The sequence below is a fragment of the Stigmatopora argus genome, chromosome 1, assembly GCF_051989625.1.
Source record: "Stigmatopora argus isolate UIUO_Sarg chromosome 1, RoL_Sarg_1.0, whole genome shotgun sequence".
NCBI classification, from domain to species: Eukaryota; Metazoa; Chordata; class Actinopteri; order Syngnathiformes; family Syngnathidae; genus Stigmatopora; species Stigmatopora argus.
Genome location: NC_135387.1, coordinates 25,211,069 through 25,231,048, shown reverse-complemented (window position 1 = coordinate 25,231,048; position 19,980 = coordinate 25,211,069). Strand labels below are relative to the sequence as shown.

The 19,980-nt window shown below is 40.2% G+C and overlaps 1 protein-coding gene across 1 annotated transcript in view; it reads right to left on the bottom strand.

The window, feature by feature from the left end:
• Positions 1 to 1,653: 1,653 nt before the first annotated feature.
• ptgfrnb (prostaglandin F2 receptor inhibitor b) overlaps positions 1,654 to 19,980 on the bottom strand; it is a 36,885-nt gene continuing 18,558 nt past the window's right edge. The window contains exons 9-15 of the mRNA XM_077611822.1: positions 19,427 to 19,646; positions 19,151 to 19,338; positions 17,307 to 17,414; positions 4,676 to 4,862; positions 3,951 to 4,069; positions 3,822 to 3,872; positions 1,654 to 3,157 (exon numbers count right to left, since the gene is read on the bottom strand). Coding sequence (XP_077467948.1) covers positions 3,045 to 3,157; positions 3,822 to 3,872; positions 3,951 to 4,069; positions 4,676 to 4,862; positions 17,307 to 17,414; positions 19,151 to 19,338; positions 19,427 to 19,646 — 986 coding nt within the window. The 3' untranslated portion in view covers positions 1,654 to 3,044. The remainder of the gene's footprint in view (positions 3,158 to 3,821; positions 3,873 to 3,950; positions 4,070 to 4,675; positions 4,863 to 17,306; positions 17,415 to 19,150; positions 19,339 to 19,426; positions 19,647 to 19,980) is intronic.

Sequence of the window (19,980 nt, the reverse complement as noted above, 5' to 3'; positions counted from 1 at the left end):
AACGGCCAAGTACCGGCAAAGAGAGTCCTATTTTCAAAGGCAAGATATAATCCTCGCGGAAGACAATAGCTGAGCCGTACCAAGCCCACATTACTAAATGATCCATGCCAAAAATGAACACCCCAAGCAGGACCACCTAACTGGGTCAAGTGGACCCTGTGAGATCACGCTGGAAAGCCGCGCACGCGTACCAGACGCCACCCGATCCCACTTCTCTCCACATGAGATGCAAATGAGAGGGAGCAGGATGGATGGAGAAACCGGCAATGAAGAGGTGCTAAAATCAAAGCCCGGGAGAACAGCCGGGCCTCATCTGCATTTTCAATCAAGAGTGAGAGGAGAGGAATTGGTATAATGTGGCGAGGCAATGAAAGATGCGTCAAAATGGAGCGCAGAAAGAGAAGCCGGAGACAAATGGGGAATAAAAGAATATACGCACAGAGTGGATTCCCGTAAGACTAACAAGTGGATGGAAGACAGTAAAATGTGGCCCAGTCCTGAATTATGAAACAGTGAGGAGAGTTTCGGAAGTTGCTTAAAAATGATTGATGGCTTGAACTGCAAATGCAGACAAAAACCAATGTTGCTCTTATTCCCATAATACCCCCCCTTCCCCCTTGTGGTAACACTCTCAACCACATCAGATTCGCTGAGAAAACTCATCTTCAGCTGTGCGAGAGGGGAATGCGGGGTTGGAGACCCTACACCCGCTTCTCTATTTACACACAAATCCATCTAGTCTGTGCCAATCAAAACACACCCATCAAGAGACAGCCACTTTTATTATAACTGCATGTTGGTTGGAGTTACATATAGAATCAGCCTTTTACAATTCTATTTGTTTAAAAAAACATCTCATCACAATACAATGACAGTACACAAAAAGAAGGAAGTCTGTCAGTGGCATTTGTTTAGGTTGACAATTTGGCACAAAATATTTAAATGTGGTATTGCAACAGGTGTGTGAAATAATAACGGTTGCATGTGGCGCACTATTTGAAGAGTAGCTGCACTTTCACAGGCGCCGTTTATCAGGCCCCGAGGACTCGGACTCGGGGTGGAAAATAATTAAAGACGGCACAATATTGCTCCTCTACGTTCACATAGTATTCCTGCTTGCTTGCAATACTACCTGACAGTTCTGTAAAAATCCATCGTGGTTACACAATGCTGGTACCTTTTCAAAAAAGGACTGCCTTACTTTTGTGCAAAAACAACGCCGTGCTCACGTGACATGCGGATGCGATCCAACTACAGTATAGTCAGGAACCAGATTAGTTTGTCATTACACGAGAACTCATTTGGCTTTTATTTTGCATCGACTTGAGAAGGAAGCCAAAATAAGAGCACCGGTGAATTCAACTGAATTTACTCTGCAACAAGCAGTGATTATATTATAAATGGCTTAAAAAGGATCAAAAACAGTTGTCAAACTAAATACAAAAAGCAAAGAACCCAAGGATCAATACACGTCAGGTATTTGAAACTACCATATGCATACCTGTCAACCTCTGCCGATAACTGCCCTTATAAATGATTATGATTCCCCTTACAAACCCCCCAAAAACCTTACAAACACCGTACGACTCGTACGGTGTTTGTAAGGTTTTTTGGGGGGTTTGTAAGGGGAATCATAATCATTTATAAGGGCAGTTATCGGCAGAGGTTGACAGGTATGCATATGTTTGTTGCCAATGCTAAACTCTGTAGCCGGGCTACTGAATAATAATTTAAACACAATTTTAGACAGAAAACAGACTGTATATTCTTTGTCCTCTGATAAAAGCGACCAATATTACTAGGTTTAGTGAGTGACTAATGTATATTCATAACTGCATAACTTCGTAATGCATAAACATCAGAAGTTGCAATGAAGTCATTATGATCCACAAACCATTTAATAAATCCTATTCAGTTTCCTATTGTTTCCATTTGTAGTCAATGAGACAATGCAATTTTCCTTAATTAAAATAATCCATTTTCCTTAAATTCTTGGGGAGACGATATTTTATATTTATTGCAATGGGCAAAGATCATTGGAGTATTTTGAGATGTGAGGTCAAGGGACAAATTAAACCCGTATCTTCAAAGCAGCATTTTAATCGAGGGAGAAAAAAAAACAAGAGCTCCACAGGGTCTACAAATATAGTGGCTTGGCTTTGCTCAAACCCAGCAAAAAATGAAGAATGCAATCATTGTTGGAGGGTGAGATGTGCAAGATGTGGAAATTAAAGGAACAATTCCTTCTAGGGAGCGTAGGCAAATTTTAGGAGGCTTTGATGTACCTCTAAAATGGCTCCTGCTGCTCACTTAGTGCTATAAGACACAACATGCACACTCACAAAAAATAATCCTCGAACAGTATCTTGATTCATACACACTTACGTACGCACACACATGGCATGTCTCCTTGGGACGCATAGAAATATTTCACTTTAAAATTTGTTATCTTTCCAAAAAAAAAAAAACTAGAGTCGTGACTAAAACGTAGTTATCGTCCATTTGTTAAAATCGGATCCCTCGGGGTCAGTAGTGCAATGCCCCTTCCATCACCCCCCCCCACAAAGAAAACCTCATGCTGTCTCAACAGTCACACTGTCTGGTTGGCTGTGGGACCGAACCGCGATGTTCCATTTCAAACCCATTAATTCCAACAAACACTTTCTGTGCATTCAAAATGTGGCTTTCGTTTGCACTGGGGCAGCCTGAGAAGTTCATTTGTTAATATTGGGTAGATAAGTGGTCTTTTATTCCCACATGGCAGTGAACTCTCCTGTGCCGTTAAAAAAAAAATAAAAAAAAGAAGAAATGGAGAAAAAAAAAAAAGAATAATCCCTGCTCCTCCACTGCAGAGCTGAAATGTTTCTGAGTACAGCAGGAAGCTTCTTGTACGCTCCCAAAGAATCACGGCGCCCATTTTACTCCCAACGTTCTCGGCTTGGAAACAACTGGGTGTCCCACAAGTCATTGGCGGGAGTGTGTCTGTGGTGCGTCTGCTGTTTCTTGGGAGCACTGCAGTGTGAGGGTGCAGGGGAAAGTATTTGTCAGTCCATCTCCAGGTCCATCAATTTGTTGCGTGAGCGTGGAGTGTGCGCGGCGTTGCGACAGCAGCACTGGGCGCAAACAAGGCCTAGAACCAGTGAGAAGAGGCCCACACCTGTGGAGAGTACAAGGATACATTGGAGTTCGGGGTTTTGTCTTGGTTGGTGGGGCTCTTTCCATGGCAGGAAGCCTTCAGGGAAGCAGTCATTACCTTATTTTATCGTCTACGTGTATAAGCCGTACCCTTAAAATTGCCTTAAAATCCTTGAACTTTACCCTGAAAATTGCCTTAAAATACTTGAATTTTACCCTTAAAATACTTGAATTTTACCCTTAAAATACTTGAATTTTACCCTTAAAATTGCCTTAAAATTCTTGAATTTTACTCTGAAAATCCTTGAATTTTACCCTTAAAATGGCCTTAAAATCCTTGAATTTTACCCTTAAAATACTTGAATTTTACCCTTAAAATCCTTGAATTTTACCCTTAAAATTGCCTTAAAATTCTTGAATTTTACCCTTAAAATCCTTGAATTTTACCCTTAAAATGGCCTTAAAATCTTTGAATTTTACCGTTAAAATTGCCTTAAAATCCTTGAATTTTACCCTCAAAATTGTGCCTGTTTTTACAGTGACAAATGGTTTTTGGATCAAAACAAATTAGAAGAAAATCAGGAGAGTACATTATGCCTATACCACAATATATTTTTGTCCCATTTAAATCCAGTCCAATATCAGTTCTTATTCATGCAAACAAATGTATACCAAATATATTTTACCTATCGATGCTGTAACGCCGTACAAGAGGGGCAACTTTAGGGACTCCCAAACTGTAAATGAAAAGAAAAAAAACAGGATGAGTAGTAAATTTGCGTTGGCAATGCACTTCAAGTGCACACAGTCCTTACCAGCGAATCGCACTGTCAAGAATATTCGAGATGAAGTCAACTCCCCAGCTTGAGTCCAAACTCCTGTGGAGGCAGACAGGTACCAGGGAGTGGCGACACAGTGGTACTCTCCGCTATCACTAGGAGAACAAACACATCAAAACTCAGAACCATGAGCAGAAAGAGAATCACTCTGTAGTCATACATAAAATACAAAAAAAGGCCAGTTTGTCTCAATTCTCATAATACGAGTTAAAATCCATCCACTTGACAGATGTATGATTATTACTATTATAACGTAAGCTGTCCAGAGTAAAAAAAGACTGCATATGCGCAGTTTTACTTTATTAATTTACTGAATGTACCTGTTTAAGGTAAACAATGGATTCAGCACAAATGATTTTTGTAGCCAACACAATCAAACAATCCTCTTAATATAAGACCAGTGATGCGGAATGTTTTGTTTTGGAATGCTCTCTGATTCACTCCCTTTGTCACCAATTTCACGGGTTTCTTTTTTGTAGAACGTGAAAATTGGGATCTCAACTAGGAATGTCCTGATGCAGATTTATTTGGGATATGTTATGTCGATACTGATCCGATGCCCATATTTTTAGACCAGTAAAACTAATGCCCAAAAAAATAATGTAACCAGTAAATCACAAATGAGAATTTTGTATTAAAGTGAGCCCTGCTTACAAATATTGCACAGAGTTGCGTTTGCATTGGTAAAAACACACACTCACCTGTCATGTGCGCCATGGACATTCAGCGTGTACGAGTGCGTGTCCTGACGCTCTATGGAAACGTCACTGGAGGCGTTGCGATACGCTTTGCTGATCACTCCAAAGCGGTCAACGCTGGCTACCTGTGTTGTTGTCTGCCCACCTCGAAGTCGCGTGAAAAACCAACGCACCTCATAGGCCAGGTGGTCTAAAAGAAAAACAAGCCTTTGAAATGTCAAGTAATTCCCATTAACCTAGTTTAATATTTAGATTAATGTCCCTCCCTAATTGGTGCAAAGGATGAACATGGGGCTAGTGCCCATATTTTCTTCCGTAGTTACTTAATTAAGGGCTGTTGTCAAAACCTTCGATTAATAATATTACCTTGCTGTTCTAAACGCAACGAAGGAGTATAAAATAAACCACATAGTCGGTGGAATGGTCGTTTTCTATGCCTACCAAAGATTGTGCGTTCAAATCTAAACCCATGCGACCATGTCCCAGGCTATGTTCGCACTCCAGATTAGATTTGCGACAAATATCTCGTTTATAAATTATGTAGTGTGAACAGTCCAATTCCGATTTTTTCATCGGCTCATTCATGAATAAAAATTGCATCTATTTGACACTGCACTTTGATCGCCCATTTGCATGCATGAATTTGGCTCATATGTCGTAAACAAATGAACAAAAGATATATTTTCCTACTTTTACTGCATTGAAACTATGAGCTGCTGGCAAGATAGCTACGGTAGCATAAAATCTTCAAACTATCCACAAGAGCACGACAGCAGAGACCTCCAGACTGGTTAATATTTACTTCTCTGTAAACACTGCAACACGAGGCGGCATGTCGCAGTTCAAGTGTATGAATTTGCAGTGGCATTGTGTTGACACTACGAGTTGCATATTTTTGTAATATAAACGGCTACACACAAGAGAAGTGGAATTCACCCCCGACCCAAAAATCTAAACTAGGAATTACACCTCTAAGTGTGAACGAACATAGCCAAAGTATCCTTGACCAAGACACTGAATCCCATTTGTTGCTGATTGTCCATCATCAGTAGCCGCACTAGGAAACAGTGTTAAAGTGCTTTGAGTGCCTTTCGGGTAGAAGTATAAACGCGAAAGCCCAGCTACCACTTACCACGACACAACAACATGGGTACTTTAATACAGTACTCGGATGTTTCGTCGAAAGACGTTTGGTCCCCGGACGTTTGGTCGACCGGACGTTTGGTCGAACGGACGTTTGGTAGAACGGACGTTTGGTAGAACGGACGTTTGGTAGAATGGACGTTTGGTAGAACGGACGTTTGGTAGAACGGACATTTGGTAGAATGGACGTTTGGTCGCCGGGTTATTACTGTTCAAAACAGCTCTCAAAATTATAATCGTGAGAGAGAGAGAGAGAGTTTAATATCTAAATATCAACAGTAAACGAACCCGGCGACCAAACGTTCGTTCTACCAAACGTCTATTCTACCAAACGTCCGTTCTACCAAACGTCCGGTCGACCAAACGTCCGGTCGACCAAACGTCCGGTCGACCAAACGTCCGGTCGACCAAACGTCCGGGGGACCAAACGTCCGGGGACCAAACATCTTTCGACGAAACGTCCGGTCCCGCTTTAATACCAGCAACTTTTTAGAGATTAGTAATACAAATAAAACACAGATGAATTCAGAGTTGGATTCCCTCAAAATCCCGTCCCATCATGCATCTGGAATGATGAGCTGTACTTTTGCATCTAGCATACCATTTACAAAGACATGTCACATCTTAGAAATGCAGCTAATTGTAGTGTTTTGGATGCACCCCGACAAGTGACACCCACGTGTATACATCAGAACCTTCTGAGCAGCGTAGGGAGTGGCTGCTGCTCTCCCAGTTATGGCGATAAAACTAATGGATAGGTGCCATAAGAAAAAGGATGCGGGTGATGACAAATGGAAGCAAACGAGGATGAGAGAGAATTATGATAATAGATGTAATCGTCGGAGGAGGGGGGAAAGCTAATTATTTGCAGGAGAGAGTGAAGAAAAGTGAGATAGGCAGAAAGGGAGAGCACAAACCAGTCATTAGTGTGTCAGGGAGAAGAACCATTAACACTGTAATGCCTCCCACACACAGACACACAAACTCACACTTCATACAATACATGTAGAAAAATACAGAAAAACAAACAGAGATGCACAGATACATACAATAAGCACCATATGATATAGACAGTCACCCTGTCATTGCGCAGATAGAGAGATTTCAGATGAGTGAAACACGGGAGCATTTGCAATTGACGCAAAAGGAAAGAAAAAGGCAAACAAAGATGAAAACTATTAAAAGACGGTGGGTGTCAGGCAAGAAAATGATAGATGAAGAAACGAGGTGGATGAGAGAAGAGAATGGAGCGAACATAATGAAGAGGAAAGAGTGAAGTCACCCGAAGCGGAGTAATGAATCACATCTCAACTTCCCTCGCTCGCTTGCTCACTTCCTAAAGGATTTGAGTGTTACGCCTTTAAAAACAGTCATGGCACCCGCTATGATAATCAAGCTTTTGATTTTGGTTCTCATCAGGCTGAGCACTACCTTCAACACTCACTCAACAAAATGTCCTGACATCTGTTCGGTCAATTGTGTTGTAGACCGGATAAATGCCATATTATAACAGTTGTGCTTGACCAAGTATCGACTATCACTGTAAAAAAAATTACATAAACCAGATGACAAACTATGCAAGTACAACGAATGGATGTGAAGGATGAAATACCTCATTACATTTTAGCGGTGCTGAATAAAGGCTGAAAACAACTTTGCACGCTTGATTTGGAGTATGAATCAATATCACTGCATTTCACCCCCCTCAACATTGAGATTTTCCACTATACAATCATATTAGTATTGTTAGAAATGGGTATTTGTCAAAATATGCAAACAGGGTTGACAATAACGAGGGAATTCTCAGGTTAAAATAAAAATGAATGAGTACCTAGTTGGTGGAACTTTACTTAGAAAGCACAACATGTGCTCAGTTTTTATATCACATCTGTTAGCTAGACAATATCAAACCACACACATGAGATGCAAACCAGGAAAGCAATTTAAATAATTTATTCTGGTATCCACTGTTTCTGAAGCATGCTTTAGATAAAAAAAATGTTAGTTGTTATGACACTGGCAAGAAAGCCAAAAAGACCAAGAAAGTCCCCAAGCAAGTCCGGACAAAGTTCTTGCATAAAAGTCAGGGTTATGTTCCAAAAAATAAATCTTTGATGATGTGAATAGGGAAATGTCACATGACAGTTATTCATTTATTTATTGTTTTTTTTTGTCCCAAAAAATGGTTTGCTTGGAAAACTGCACCAGTTTTTCAGACATTGATGCCTTTCCCATTAGTACTCAAACACACATTTTGCATAATGTCACAGGCTGCTCATTTTTGGTAATGGCAACCACGTTCAAGGAATGAAGCTATATTTAGTAAGCCTCAGCTTTCTAACAGTTTGTCCTCTATCCCTCATCCATTACGTCTTTGTTCTTGACAGCCGTGATGACTGGAATGAGCAGTTTAGAAGGGGTGGTTTGAATTTGGAGATTTGGAGTACTTAGTGGGTGTGGAGATTATTTTGTTTACAAAACAGCTAAGAATAAAGGGGGACACCTTGAGCATCTACCCACAATTTGTTCCTACAGACTCCTCAGCTAGGCTGACTTGCAGCTGTGGCCCGCAAGTGGACCACAGTCTCTAGATCTTGCTAGGTTAGGTCTTTCAAACCAAAATTGTGAAAGAAGTGTCCCCTTATTTGATCTGGCGAGAATGCTGGGGTACACGGTCGATTGGTCGCCGGTCTTTTGGTCGCGGTCTTTTGGTCAATGAACTCGGAGGACTATGGAAACCCGAATCGATTCGCGAACAATGTAGAGCACCTGCAAGCCATTGCATACAATTTGTAATAAAAACCCCCATCTGTGAATTCCCTTTGTACATAATTTGTAAGTTTGTATTTGTAATTTTTGTACAGAATTTAAGTTTTACTGCTTCAATAAAAACACCATCTGTGAATTTGCTTTGTCTTCTTTTTAATAAATTAATTTTACTTATTGCCTTTTATTTTAATGTCAAAGTTCCGGGCTAAAAGTATACTAAGACTTTTATTTGTTTCATAAAAATGACCATCTAAAGTATTTCAACATTGCAATTTCTCCCAGAGAGAATGAAGGTTCATTGGACGCCTATGACAGTCGATGGCAGCAGCCGATGTGTTAAATGAGTGCTCTTATTTCTCCCAGAGAGAATGAAGGTTGCTAGAATTTGTACGTTTTACTGCTTCAATAAAAACACTATCTGTGAATTTGCTTTGTCTTCTTTTTAATAAATTGACAGTAGATGGCAGCAGCCGATCATTTGGGCGACCAAACCACGACCAAAAGACCGGCGACCAAACGTCCGGGCGACCAAAAGACCGCGACCAAAAGACCGGCGACAAAACGACCGCACACGGAATGCTGCGAGGAAGTGACAGGGCAGGGACTATATTTTCTTTTTTCCCCCCCATAATCAGCTCTAAGTCATAAATAACAACAGAAAAAAAATTGTTGTTCAATAAAAGAAAAAAAAACAGTCCTGTACATTCCACGGCACAATTAAAATAAAAACTAAGACCAATCTTTTGTTTTCTACCGTTTCCAACAAGATTACGGGGTTTCGTGTCCAGCTAAGTTTGTCCCTTCAGTGTAACTTAGCACTACGAGGAATTCAAGATGCAACACTGGAGGAAAATCCCGTCAACCTGATTAGCGAACAACTTCACTAAGTGCTAAGGCTTCATTACATGTTTTTTTTAGTGATGTGGTGGCTTCATTAAGCAGGGAAGGAGCGGCATTGCGATGGCATATTGGGAACTACAGCGCACCTAGAACGGAGTATCCGGCTCTCGTCTAAGCTCATAAAACTAAAATGGCTGTCTGTGGAAATGAAAACAGCCTGATTGGATTTTCTTCTGATTAATCCCTGGAGAAGACTACAAGGGTCCTAACTGCCTGAAATTCAAACACAGACACGCAAAATACCGGCAATTACCACACAGGCTTATAATGAAAATGGCTGAGTTCTCCGCACCATAAAGCAAGGCGGCGTTGGCAGAGCGGAATCCCGACAAAAGATAAAAACAACATTTAGCCTTAAGAGACAAAGCTGCCGGGCAGCAATCCACCCCTCATTACTGCTTAGCGCTCATCTACTGACTGATTCTTGTTCTTCACGCTTTGGCTTTTTGATCGGTAAACTGAGAGTTGAATTTGATATTTAAGGCTTCCTTCAAATTCTTTGCCTTTTTTTAACAATGCGGCTAATAAAATTAAAATCACTGTACATCTATACCTATTTTTCTATTTCCTTGACATATTTAATTAATTTTCTTGTCTACCTCTCTTCTGCATCTCTTTCTTTATTGACCAGCCTCCCACTACGTCCTCCATTACGCATTCCTTTTTGTTACGCTATCAGTAGCATAAAAGTGTCAAAAGCATGCGCATCAATTTTGATTCAAGTCATCTGGAGGTCTCTGAATATTACAAATGTTTGGGAATAATTAAATGAGACTGGCTGAGGCGCATTAAAGTTATATGAAAGAATCCTCTTCCCACTTCATAATGTGGAAAAGGCATCTATCCCACCTTAGTTGTGGGATATGCAGTACATTGAGTCAAAGCGAACAAGACATTTTTGCTGTCCAAACAGAATTAGAGCTTATGCTGTACAAGCGTATCCTGTTGAGATGAACATTGATGATTTAACATCCAATCAGGTGGTGTGATTTCAAGCTGCCAAGCTGCATCAACAAATCCATCTGTCTCCTGGTTTTGTTACTTACATAATCACCACTTTCTAGATTCCTGGAGCTCTTCCAGTAGTGGGGATGGTGGGGGGTGCAAAACATTCTAATGGTGGTTCGTTTTTGGACGTTATTCAAATGCGACTTGACTGCCACCGCTAAGAAATGTACTAGTGTGACTCATCTTTTTTTATTTTTTTTGCACCATATAATGTGTATTCCTGGCTAATTTCCGGACAGGGAATGCTTTTTATGAACTGCTGTGAAATGCAACCAATGGGGAAGGATTTTTTCCCACCCCTCAACAAGCTTTTTTTCCCAACTCAGGGAAACTTTTCACACCATTCTCAAGCATCCTTCTTCTCCATTTGCCGGCTCCGCTATTCACCCTCCATCGCTGTTGCTCACTTTAACAGTCTGTTTAGTGGCCTCCACTTTTCTCTCATTCACTCCCTCTCCACATCACCACCTATTCTTTCGCGAGCTCGTTCTGTCTCCTCGGCCGGCTAACGGAGCGTGAGATTGGCTAATTAACGGTTGCCTGTCGCCCCTGCAAAGACAGCTGGGTAATTTGGTGAGAGTGGAGAGGAAGGGAGAGGAGGAGGAAAAGGAGCAAAAGGAATGAAAAGAGAGACGATAGACTTGTGACTCAAAAAGATGATACGATCCATTCATCAGAGGTGCTCAACAATTTGGCAGGTGTTAATCACCTGCTTGAGGAAGGTCACAAAGTGCAAACGCGACAAACATCGGCATGTTTGTCGCTTTGCTTCAATCCTAGCCATTGCAAAAAGATGGGGCAGAAACCGTTTCAAAGTTCCACCTGTTATAAATGACACAGATGGAATTTTATCTGAGTGGTAATATTTGTGAAATACTTTGGGATCAAATGACCGAGCAGGCAGAACATGTTCGTTTTTTTAAAGAGAGTTTTGGTCAGGGATAGAATTTTTTTTATGTTCAGTGTGAGATGCTTTTTTTACATTTTCATGCTCCAATATCCATAACATGGGCATGTGCATATGTAGCAACAATGACTGTTGGTACCAAATTGATTTTGAGCAAATACTGAGATTAAAGACGATTGCTCTAAAACGTTAATCTTGATTTGTTCTTTGAAAAGCCAAAAAGCTGCATGATGCACACAGCTTTATCATTTCCTGGTGCTTTTAAAAAGGTACTGCATTTCACATCAGTGAAAATAAGGACAAAGCTTCATTGTAGAGGAAGAAAAAAAATTCCGAATGATGATGTCATTGCTGTCGGGAAAGTAAAATTGTAGTGTGATTTAAACACACTTCCTGAAGATACATGAAATCCCTGTTTTAATACAAGTTTCTTGTTAGCATGCAGTGGTAAACTGGCAGAAACAACATAACAGTTCAAAAGATAGTGTCATGTGTGTTTTATGTTTTGCGTAGTATGAGCAACTATGCCAATCCTGTTTGAATTATTAAGGGCTATTATTATCCAAACAAAAACAAATGCTGCAATATGGCCTTAAATCATTGCCTACCATTGACAAAAATGGGTCTTCATTTCATTTTCACTCGAGCTTTCTTCTTTACTAAAATATTGCTACACGTACATCTGAATTATAACATATTGGTAGCTAAATGCACCGATTTTAGTCAATCATTGAGTAAAAGGCATTTAGTGACACACAGCAGGGGGAAAATGGCTTTCAGGGAATGCTGTTACCTAGTACAAGCAAAATAGTCAAGCAGCAACATGGGATCATGACTGAAACACAATTGGTGGATATTGCAAACTTTTTGTTGGAAATATAGCTTTTCAACAAGAGAAGTTTGGCGCCGGAGCCTATTGATTTGAACGGACATACAACACCGATAGCAGAGTAAACATATCATTCGACATGGAAGGGGATTATGGGGAACACTGCGCAACACCTTTAGATTTGGAAAATTGGTAGGTGTTAGGAATCCAGTATTGTAAGCAATAGGGTTTTTAGCCCTGATTAAAAAGGATTAAATGTATTTAGTTGATATATGGCTGTCATGAAGTACATCAGAGTAATAGACGTTCACCGCATAGACGAATTGAATTCAGCTTTCAAAATACGTTCCTCCTAGAGCACGTGTCAAAGTGGCGGCCCGGGGGCCAGATCTGGCCCGCCGCATCATTTCGTGTGGCCCGGGAAAGTAAATCATGAGTGCCGAGTTTCTGTTTTAGGATCAAATTAAAATGAAGAGTATAGATGTATATTAAATTTCCTGATTTTCCCCCTTTTAAATCAATAATTGTATTTTTTTAATCAATTTTTTCTGTTTTTAGTTCAAAAATCATTTTGTAAAATCTAAAAATATATATAAAAAAGCTAAAATAAACATTGTTTTAGATCTATAAAAAACTGAATATTCAGGGCTTTTAATCCATTTATTAAAAAAAATCTAAATATTATATCTAAAATGGTCCGGCCCACATGAAATCGAGTTGACGTTAACGCGGCCCACGAACCAACCCGAGTCTTACACCCTTGTCCTAAAGCTATCAGCAGCAGTCAAAACAACTGACCTATCTCTCTTTTTATCAACCTGCCCTCCTTTCTCCCTGCTTAGCCTGAGACCCAAATTTACTTAGCAGCAAATGTTACACTACTATAGAAAATCACTCCTGGGGAAAAAAGACGAAGAGGATGGATGGCTAGACTCGTCATTGGAATAGTAATGAAGTGTGGCCTCATAAAAGTGTAAACACCTCGTGTGATGTCGCACTCTGGTCCGGAGGTCTGCGAAACGCAGAGGGGGAGGCACACTTTTGATGTCAAATTGTGTCAAAACTACTAGACGGATTGAGACTAAAGCCTGCTATTATGTTTCAGGTGATTAGAGAGAGTAAGTTGGCCTAGAAAAAAGGAAGGCACAATTTTGGTTGGAATAGCACTTTAATAAGAAGGAATTATTATTTTTTTAAGCCACTGAAAATGTAAATAACAAATACTATTTCGTACACTCGAATGGCGCTTTACATTTCTCGTGCTAAACCTGTCAAATCACTGTGTTCTCATCCATTAAGTGTATTAATTATCTAGTGTATCTATTAAGTGTCATTTCTTGATTTTTTTCTCCCGGAATATAAAGACAGTGTAATAACATTATTTATACTTTTATTTTGCGATAAGTGAAATAGCCGTAATTAAGGGAAGACTTCAATTATTCTTATCTAAAATTGACATCAATATACTGATAAATAAAAGCACTGAATTGTTTGCTATTTATAGATGCGACAATCTTGAATTCTCCCAAAATGGATTTCCTTTTTGAAAAATAGAAAACACTGTCTGTGTCTTTCACCTCGCAAAACGAACGATTAGCTGTTTGCTTGTTGTGCACTGTGGGATATAAGAAAGCAGGTAATACAGTGGTACCTCTACATACGAGATGCTCGAGATACGAGGAACATTTCGAGCAAATAATTATCTCTAGATACGAGAAAATTTCAAGATGCAAGTCTTTTTTGCCGCATCTCTTTCGTGTATAACAGATATCTACGAGCACTGGGCGGAGCTTGCATTTTCCCATGTCACAGAGCTTGCTCATTGTCATGGATGATATTGTATCACTTGGAAATTCCTTGGGGCTGGAGGTTAACGAGGGAGATGTGAATGATCTAATCGCCGAGCACCACGAAGAACTGATGACACAGGATTTAATCGAGCTCCAGGAGAGTGAAAATTTGGAGGTAAATTTAGTTCTATTAAACAGATTTTATTACTATTAAACCACTAGTTATGTGTTACCTTGTTAATAGATGGCGAATTAGAAGAAATAATTTTTTTTTCCAATCCAATATCCTGTTTTTCGTGTTTTTTCAGAGGGTTGGAACGAATTAATTTGTTTTTAGTTTATTTCAATGGTTCGAGTTACGAGAAGATCGACATACGAGCTCAGTCCCGGAACGAATTAAGCTCGTATGTAGAGGTACCACTGTACAGTCTATTTTACTGAAATGTTCACCTGTTATTTACACAAGAACCAGTGAGATTATTTCATTGCCACCTACCATCTGGAAGAAAATACTTTCTATTCCCATTACACAGACAAGATTGGTCTTTTAAAAACACGTTTGCAGTTCAATTGACTTTGCAGTACAAATGATTGCTGATGAAGTGAGGGCGAATCATAGGAAGTGCATGAATGAATAAATAATGCCCATCTTAAAAGCAAGTTTGAACAGGAAAGCTGTCTTTAGCGGCCTTTTAGGAATGTACTTGCTCAATTGCGCAACTGAGTTACAAAACGGCTAGCGAGCTGTGGTGAGCACACAAACATCTATCAGGGAAGAATGAGTTATACAAATTGACCAACTATGTAGGTGGAAAATTCCAAATCAAGGCCCCCTGGTCGTGTAGTGGTCCATTCGCCTGACTTAGGTACGGGCAGTGTGGGATCGATTCCCGCTTAGTGGCGGTGTGATTGTGATTGCTGTGCAAATTGTTATTTGTTTCTACGTGTGCCTTACGATTGTTGTCTGCCTTTCACCAAGTCAGCAATGAATCTCTGGCATTCCGATGTTGGTTGTGTTAACGTGACATACTGTGGGGTATATAATTTTTTAAATATATATATTTAAATAAATGATTTTAAATATGCCAACGCAACCGCATAAATGTGTAGATTGAATTGACCAGAAATGTGTAATTTGATATACTTAATGAACCTGGAGAGACTATTCTGAGGGTGCTGGCTGGAGAAAACTATTCTGAGGGAACTGAACCGTCTTCCAGGAAACAGAAGTCAGAAGACAAGATTAGTAGGGTGTGTGGTGTTGGACAGTTTATGTCGTGGATTTTTTTTATTTGGTGCAGAGTTTGTCCACTGATACAAGACGGAGGCCAATGATTTTTTATTAGTCGTTTATGATTCGTTGAAGTCTTTTTGTGTGCTTGGCAGAGTTGTTACACCAGATGGTTATGGAGGACATGGGATTTATTATTTTTTGCTTGAAACACGTTCAGGTATGCCCTGAATGGCCTGAGAAACAACATTGAATGACCACAATGCATGGTATGAAATAGGAGGCTCCCATAGCCCACTGTTCCATGCGCTTGTGAAAACTGAAGATATACTAATTTGAAAATTTGTTGGAAAGCGTAAATGATACAGTCATCAAGGAATCTAAGGCCTCTCTATGCAAAACTGATTTGCATCCTTGAAAGAAGAAAGAGGCATGTATTTTCACGTGACAAAGGATGATATGCTCCAATGATCTTATAACGTCTGATGTCAGGGAAAGGGCAACTGGTACCATGTACTATAATGGTTAGTATACTCTTTTGTCTATTTCACTGCGAGGACCAGGGTTTACTTTGCATTCGTTAGTTATTGTACTATGCTAATAAACTTCTCATGTACTGTATGCCCATTTGATTAAATAAAGATGTATTTAGGAATTGTGTCTCCACAGGCAGGTTGGAAAGGCATCTGATTAGTACAACATTGATCCCAATGTTCAGTAAATTGCATTCCCTAAACGATAGAGAAAAAATACGGAGAAAAAAGGCAGTACTGGTGTTACAAAAGAAATACCCTGGCACACCCATTAGAGCTATTAGCAGACAAGTTAAGTCAGAACACCTAAGCAAAGGTTTGGCTAGCAAAAGCGGCACGCCTTTGTTTATGCATGTCACATGACACCAAGCTGCTCGATGGCCTATTACTTAACATTCAAACCTACATGCATCCTCAACCTTTGAACCATAGAGTGACATTCTCTACCTTTGGGAATTTTGAGTTGCAAAACAGTTGAGAAACAACTAGGAGTGCCATTCATTGAGACTGTGGAAACCTGATACATCAACAGTTTCAACACCAAAACAAAACAATTCTATTTCAGGGTCAATAAAAGTGTGAAGATGAATTGCAGTTTGCATCTGCAGGTGAAAATAGGTGATCGCATTGGAAGAATCGAGAGCCAGGCTCCACACTACATGCATGCACACATTCATGCAAGAACCCAAGTGCAAAGAAACATATTTGCATATGAACAAAGCATGGCAGGGAATGCCATCCTGCAAAGAAACCCCAAACAAGCTCACAAGCGGTGGCTGACGAGCGCCGTGTTTGATCAATTTGGGGATTAATCTTAGAAGGCATGTGGTGGCTGGTATGGTAAAGAGGCAAAGAATGTTGACAGATGGATTGAAGCGAGCAGGGAGTGGCACATGGGATCACGTGACATGTTTACATCTACAGAACGTATGCATGACGACAAAGGGAAACTTGATGGGTTTCTAGAAAGCAGAAGGATGAAGGCATGGTTAAATGTGAGATAAAATCCTTCATGGTTGGAATGATGCAGTGAAATAGCGGAATGGAAAACACAAACAAAATCATTTTTTTCTGCATGTGGCATAGTCTGCTACAATGAGACGAACATGCGATTTCTTGCAGAATGATTTTGATAAATGCAACTCATTTGAGCAGGAATAAATATTGTTTGTAAGAGTGAATGTAACTTGTTTCCTGTATTTTTGTACTTTTACTCATAAATCTCTTATATACTAAGCAGCCTTATAGGCAGTGGTGTTGACTGGTAGGTGAAAGTTCCAAATTATTCACTTGAGATCCAGGTTTGTCTATTTCTGGATCTGTGTGTGAATGAAAAAGCACGTGGAAAGTGTGTATTCACCAAAAATAGGATACGCTAAGATTTATAAGAAGGATTTTTTTTTTACGTGATTTGGATTCACTTTGGTTGTTAATGTTTTTTTTTAAATGGAATTTTAGTGGGGGTTGGGCTTCTGAAGATGACTTTGAACGTATGTAATGCGAGCCTCTGGTTGTGTGTTGTACCGGTCTTTGGTGAGGATCCGGAGACGCGAAGGGAACACTTCATTTTGGCTGTTTGCCAGGGATAAACAGTGCTGGTGTCTGAATGGATGGCAATCGAGAAGGAAGGTCCTGGGGAGGAAAAAAATTAAAAAACGTGCTTAGCAGCAGTATTTGCCTCAAGAAAAAAAATTGTAATCCCTGAGGATGTGGGTAACAATGGATGAAAATAAGTTACAATGACAATTCAACCTTTAGATCACTCTTGACATCATTAATTAAATCCAGTGGGCATTTATCCAGTGTTCATATATTTTGAAGCCTAATCCTTTTTTTTAATCAATTTATTTCTACATTTAACAGTCCATTATGTGACCTGTGCATGAATACAAATATTTTGAACAAAAAAAAAGCTTCATACACATGGTCCAGATAGCAAAGGGGCCTCAGCTGTGGAGAATGTGACCCAGGTTGTAAAAACAGAAGTGGACCCTTTGAATTTTTTATTTTTCCATAGACAATATTGGAAAAAGAAAGCTAGTATAAATCTTATGGAACATGAGAGCAATGTTTGTCTTTTAATATTCTTCAGTCACCCCATGACTTCAACAATATTACACATGTTATACTATAGAACACATGTGTCAAAGTGGCAGCCCGGGGGCCAGATCTGGCCCACCGCATCATTTTGTGTGGCCCGGGAAAGTAAAACATCAGTGCCGACTTTCTGTTTTAGGATCAAATTAAAATGAAGAGTATTGATGTATATTAAATTTCCAGATTTTCCCCCTTTTAAATCAATAATTGCAATTTTTAATCATTTTTTTCTGTGTTTTTAGTTCAAAAATCATTTTGTAAAATCTAAAAAATATATATAAAAAAGCTAAAATAAACATTGTTTTAGATTTATAAAAAAACTGAATATTCAGGGCTTTTAATCAATTTATTTAAAAAAATCTAAATATTATATCTAAAATGCCCACGTGAAATCAAGTTGACGTTAAAGCGGCCCGCGAAACAACTCGAGTCTGACACCCCTGCTATAGAATAATTACACTGAAAGCATTACACGTATTGTGAAATAATAAAGATTTCCAAGCCTTTTCAACATTAAGTCTTAGCATAAAAAACAACTTTCACTAATGAAGTGGCCCCACATTTAATTCAGACAATTTGTTTCTCATTAAAATCACTCATGTCCTGAACCGCTTATCCTCACAAAGGTCACGGGGGTGCTGGAGCCCATCCCAGCTAACTACGGGCACCAGGGGGGAGGGACACCTTGAATCAGTGGTCGGCCAATCACAGGGCACGAGGAGACAGACAACCATTCACGCTCACACTCGTACCTAGGGGCAATTCAGAGTGTTCAACCAACCTACCCAGCATATTTTTGGGAAACAACATGCGTGTATGCACGCAGGGAAAAGCATGCAGTGGTGAAGATTTCTGTAGATGGATTATTAGCCAAAGGGTATCACTTTGAAGACATCCCAGTAAGGGAGGGGGAGAAAAGGCAAGAAACTTAAAGGAGAGGTTTGACGGCTGGAACGTGAGAGAAAAATCGACAATTAGGTGAAAGAGGGCACGTTCAAGGGCTGGCTTTCTCCTCAGAGAAAGATTTACTTTGCTTAGCTCCACCTCCTTTCATCCTTCACATGTCTTCTGTGTGCATCCTTAAACAGAAGCACGTCTACTCCTTTTTGAACGTTTGTTCTGATTGCCTCCCATTCACATCAAACACAGTAAAGTAGGTCAGATACGCACACATATGTAGAGTTGTGAGCTATTGACAAGTGTGGGTGGTCGATTGGAATGCTACGCTTCTACGCTGGAATGTGAGCATTTGCAAATGGCTTTGAACGCACCGTTTTCCTGAAAGTCGATCTTGACTTTGTTGGACTCTGCACTCGTGGCTCTGGTCCATGTTTGACCGGGCTGTTGCTTTGTCCAGGCAGTGATGTCACACCAATAGAAACCTCGATCTGACAACTGGACACCACCGAGGCGAAACCTAAACTCAACCGGGCCGGACTTTGTCAAAACGAGGCTGTCTCTGAATAAACAAAAAGGACATTGTTTTGAAATACAAATTGATTTACAGTGAGCCAAGTGGGAGGGGTTTCCCTGGGGGGGTTGCATACCTCCTGTTTGGGTCTGTGGCTCCTCCATGCTGCACCACACTGTCGGGGCTAAGGGTCATAATGGTTCTCACATTGCTTTGCAGGCTCTCTTGTGACTGGATGAGAACTGAATATCCCGCCTCACCGAGGTTCTGGGTCATCATGGTGCAGCCCATCTCAAAGGTAGCACCGCCCACGGAAGCCTCGCGAATGCGTTTGGCTACAACGTCCAGCGATGGCCCTAGAAATACCCACCAGTGGATCAATGAATGGATCCTTTAACTTTATGAAAGACATTATTCAGTCGCGGTGGAAGTACATGCTCTTTGAAGGGCCAAGCCCACAACAGCAGCAATCAAACCATGAAGTAAATTTGATTCATAGCAGATGTGCGTGCCCACAGAGCAAGACTATTACATCATGGCTCAATTAGCTAGGGTAAGGGCATAAAGTTCAGCATGTGGATTTAGTTGGGGAGGGGGAAGTGCATCGACGGAGGCAGACAAAAGACCCCGTTGAGAGATTTCCTCTGAAGTCTAGAAATGCTACAATTGTATTTCAGACATAAACTCATT